Source organism: Palaemon carinicauda, chromosome 3 (genome assembly GCF_036898095.1).
Source record: "Palaemon carinicauda isolate YSFRI2023 chromosome 3, ASM3689809v2, whole genome shotgun sequence".
NCBI classification, from domain to species: Eukaryota; Metazoa; Arthropoda; class Malacostraca; order Decapoda; family Palaemonidae; genus Palaemon; species Palaemon carinicauda.
The window spans coordinates 134,917,987-134,922,986 of NC_090727.1; the positions used below are offsets into that span (position 1 = coordinate 134,917,987).

Sequence of the window (5,000 nt, forward strand, 5' to 3'; positions counted from 1 at the left end):
CTAAAGTTTTTATCTAGGCGAAGGTATGCTCTCTACTCAGTGTCCTCTAGTGCCCTAAAGTTTTTATCTAGGCGAAGGTATGCTCTCTACTGAGTGTCCTCTAGTGCCCTAAAATTTTTATCTAAGCGAAAGTATGCTCTCTACTGAGTGTCCTCTGGTGCCCTAAAGTTTTTATTCAAGCGAAAGTATGCTCTCTACTGAGTGTCCTCTAGTGCCCTAAAGTTTTTATCTAGGCGAAGGTACGCTCTCTACTGAGCGCCCTCCAGTGCCCTAAAGTTTTTATCTAGGCGAAGGTACGCTCTCTACTTAATGCCCTCCAGTGTCCTAAAGTTTTTATCTAGGCCAAGGTATGCTCTCTACTGAGTGTCTTCTAGTGCCCTAAAGTATCTAAGCGAAGGTATGCTCTCTACTGAGTGCCCTCTAGTACCTTAAAGTTTTTGTCTATTTTTGTCTGGTCAGGGAAAGGACATCAGGGTTTATCATCCGAAATATCAATGGAAAAAGTAATGAGGAATAGTAAGAAGCTTACAATACTTACTTTCAAATAAACTTCACTTGTCGCGTCGTCCACTCCACCAATGATGACGTCAGATCCTGTCATCCCACCATTGGGGGAGAATCCGAATCCTACGTAGCCAGTTGTAGCTACCTGGAAAATAAGTAAATTCTAGCAATAATATCCTTTGTGGAAAGTAAAATATATTAGTATATTTAAATATACTGATGAGATTATAGCGAGGGGTAGATGGAGATGGTTTGGACATGCATTTCACACTCCCCAAGGGAGATAAGTTCACCAAACTTTCAACTGGAAATGATATAGTTTCAAAAGATGACATCATTTATTGAAAATGACAGATACCACTATATTTCAATATACTGATGAGATTATGGTGAGGGGTAGATGGAGATGGTTCGGGCATGCTCTTCAAACTCCCCAAGAGAGATTAGTTCACCAAACCTTCACATGGGCTTCACAAGGCACTTGAAGAGTTGGTAAAACCAGGCCTACATGGCTGAGTACTATGAAGCATGGGGTAGTAGATGATGAATGGAGAGGTATTAATTCAAAAGCTCAAGATAAAAGCTCAAATCATACCGTTTCGAATGAGAATATCATTTGTTGAAAATAAAAGATACCACTATATTCCAATATACTGATGAGATTATGGTGAGGGGTAGATGGAGATGGTTTGGGCATGCTCTTCAAACTCCCCAAGAGAGATTAGTTCACCAAATTTTCAACTGGAAATCATATCATTTCGAATGATAATATCATTTGTTGAAAATAAAAGATACCACTATATTTTATTATACTGATGAGATTATGGTGGGGAGTAGATGGAGATGATTTGGGCATGCTCTTCAAACTTCCCAAGAGAGATTAGTTCACCAAACTTTCACATGGGCTTCACAAGGCACTAGAAGAATTACAAGAACCAGGCCTACATGGCTGAGGGCTATGGAGCGTGAGGTAGGAGATGATGAATGAGAGAGGTATTAATTTAAAAGCTCAAGATAAAAGCTCAAATCATACCGTTTCGAATGATAATATTTGTTGAAAATAAAATAAACCACTATATTCATATACACTGATGAGATTATGGTGAGGGGTAGATGGAGATGGTTTGGGTATGTTCTTCGCACTCCCCAAGAGAGATTAGTTCACCAAACCTTCAAGGCACTAGAAGAGTTAGAAGACACAGGCCTACATGGCTGAGGACTATGAAGCATGAGGTAGGAAAGGATGAATGGAAAGTTATCAATTTAAAAGCTCAAGATAGGGAAGACTTGCGAAATTTAACCAAGACCCTTTGAATCAATATGCGTGGGAGGATATAATGATAATGATGATGATTATGATATTTAATCAAAAGATATGATGTTCTAAGGAAGGTTTAGAGTTAACTTTAATTATTAAATGCATCTTTGGAAGTTTAAGATTTTATTCAATGCAGTATTTTAGTTACTGATGGCGGAACTACTTGTTATGAACCTTGAGAAAAATTGTTTTTTGTTCTTTTATCCAAGAAAATTATGCGAATTACGCCAGAAATAAGATAAATTATTTCTTTTAATAACATCGTTTGTTTAAAATAAAAGGCCCCAGGAGATCTATTAAAAAAAAAAAGTTTTAATAAGATTTTAAAATCAAGAGTTTAGAAAAAATACTTCTATCAATAACTTCCTTGGTTTAAAATAAAAGGTCTTAGGAGATCTATTAAAAAAAAAAAAGAAATTAAGATTTTAAAATCAAGGGTTTAGATAAATTACTTCTATCAATAACATCCTTTGCTTAAAATAAAAGGTCTTAGGAGATCTATTAAAAATAAAATTAAGTTTTAATATTTTAAAATCAAGGGTTTAGAAAAATTACCGCTATCAATAACATCCTTTGCTTAAAATAAAAGGCCTCAGTTGACCAATTAAAAAAAAATACGTTTTAATAAGAGTTTATAATCAATTTTTTTTTATGTATTTTAGTTCTGACGGAACTACTCACAAGGAAGGAAACTGTTCTTGTGGTTTCATTTAAGATAATTATGCAAATTAGACCACACACACACACACACACGCACACACACACACACACACACCCACAAAAAAAATCTCTATCAAGTACGTTACCATTAGATCCACCACTTGGGTGTAATTTATGTTTTAATGGTCTTTTGTTTTTATATATCGTTAAGTTTTATCAGTAAACTCTTCCAGGAAGTTCACAGTACCGTATCGGTGTGTAACCTTCAAAGTTTAGATTATAAATACTTGGTGTCTCTCTTACATAATACTTGGTCCCTCTCTTACATAACTATACTTTGGTCCCTCTCTTACATAACTATACTTTGGTCCCTCTCTTACATAACTATACTTTGGTCCCTCTCTTACATAACTATACTTTGGTCCCTCTCTTATATAACTATACTTTGGTCCCTCTCTTACATAACTGTACTTTGGTCACTCTCTTACATAACTATACTTTGGTCCCTCTCTTATATAACTGTACTTTGGTCACTCTCTTACATAACTATACTTTGGTCCCTCTCTTATATAACTATACTTTGGTCCCTCTCTTATATAACTATACTTTGGTCCCTCTCTTATATAACTATACTTTGGTCCCTCTTTTACATAACTATACTTTGGTCCCTTTCTTACATAACTATACTTTGGTCCCTCTCTTACATAATACTTGGTCCCTCTCTTACATAACTATACTTTGGTCCCTCTCTTACATAACTATACTTTGGTCCCTCTCTTACATAACTATACTTTGGTCCCTCTCTTACATAACTATACTTTGGTCCCTCTCTTACATAATACTTGGTCTCTCTCTTACATAACTATACTTTGGTCCCTCTCTTACATAACTATACTTTGGTCCCTCTCTTACATAACTATACTTTGGTCCCTCTCTTACATAACTATACTTTGGTCCCTCTCTTACATAATACTTGGTCCCTCTCTTACATAACTATACTTTGGTCCCTCTCTTACATAACTATACTTTGGTCCCTCTCTTACATAACTATACTTTGGTCCCTCTCTTACATAACTATACTTTGTCTCTCTCTTACATAATACTTGGTCTCTCTCTTACATAATACTTGGTCTCTCTCTTACATAACTATACTTTGGTCTCTCTCTTACATAACTATACTTTGGTCCCTCTCTTACATAACTATACTTTGGTCCCTCTCTTACATAACTATACTTTGGTCCCTCTCTTACATAACTATACGTGGTTCAGGTATATATTACCGTGAAAAAAATACATAAACTAAAGAGAATATTTGAAATTTCTAGAAATAGAAGAGAATATCTCAGATTTTATGAAATAAAAGATAATATTTGATGTTCTAGGAATTAAAGAAAATATTTGATATTCTAAGAATTGAAAGAAAATATTTGAGATTTTAAATTCACTTTAATGTCTTTCATTAATTTTATATATTAATGGGGAAAATTATCTAAGATATAAAAGAAAAAAATATGAGATTTTAAGAAATAAAATTAAAGAAAATATATTTTGAGAAATAAAATAAAAAATATGATATTGTAAGAAATAAAATAAAAGAAAATATGAGATTTTAAGAAATAAAATAAAAAATATGATATTGTAAGAAATAAAATAAAAGAAAATATGAGATTTTAAGAAATGAAATAAACGAAAATATGAGATTTTAAAAAATAAAAAAGAAAATATGAGATTTTAAAAAATGAAAAAAGAAAATATGATATTTTAGGAAATGAAATAAAAGAAAATATAAGATTTTATAAAATAAAAGAAAATACTTAATATATTAAATTCACTTTCATACCTTTCATTCACATACGAGTGAATATTTACTCATAAACAAGGAATAGAGAATGAATATTTACTTATAAAATAAGAGTAGAGAATGAATATTTACTCATAAACGAGGAATAGAGAATGAATATTTACTTATAAACTAGGAGTAGAGAATGAATATTTACTCATAAACGAGGAATAGAGAATGAATATTTACTCATAAACAGGAGTAGAGAATGAATACTTACCCAGAAATAAGAAATAGAGAATGAAAATTTACTCATAAAAGAGTAGAGAATGAATATTTACTCATAGACGAAAAATAGAAAATGAATATTCACTTATAAATGAAGACTAGAAAATGAATGTTTAATCATAAACGAGGAATAGAGATATGAATATTTAATCAAGAGAAAAGAGAATGAATATTTACTCATAATAAAAGTGATAGAAAATGAATATTTACTCATAAAAATGTGATAGAAAATTAATATTTACTCATACAAGTATGATAGAAAATGAATATTTACTCACAAAAGTGTGATAGAAAATGAATATTTACTCACAAAAGAGGAAGAGAGAATGAATATTTACTAATAAAAGAGGAACAGAGAATGAATATTTACTAATAAAAGAGGAACAGAGAAAGAATGTTTACTAATAAAAGAGGAACAGAGAATGAATATTTACTCATAAACGAGGAATA

The 5,000-nt window shown here is 31.8% G+C and overlaps 1 protein-coding gene across 2 annotated transcripts in view; it reads right to left on the reverse strand.

Annotated features, from left to right (window-relative positions):
• The window catches only part of LOC137638560 (DBH-like monooxygenase protein 1), a 24,279-nt gene that overhangs the window by 17,680 nt on the left and 1,599 nt on the right, over positions 1-5,000 (reverse strand). The window contains exon 2 of one of the 2 annotated variants that reach the window (XM_068370730.1): positions 539-649. In XM_068370730.1, coding sequence (XP_068226831.1) covers positions 539-649 — 111 coding nt within the window. The remainder of the gene's footprint in view (positions 1-538; positions 650-5,000) is intronic. The other variant, XM_068370731.1, reaches the window with a different exon arrangement.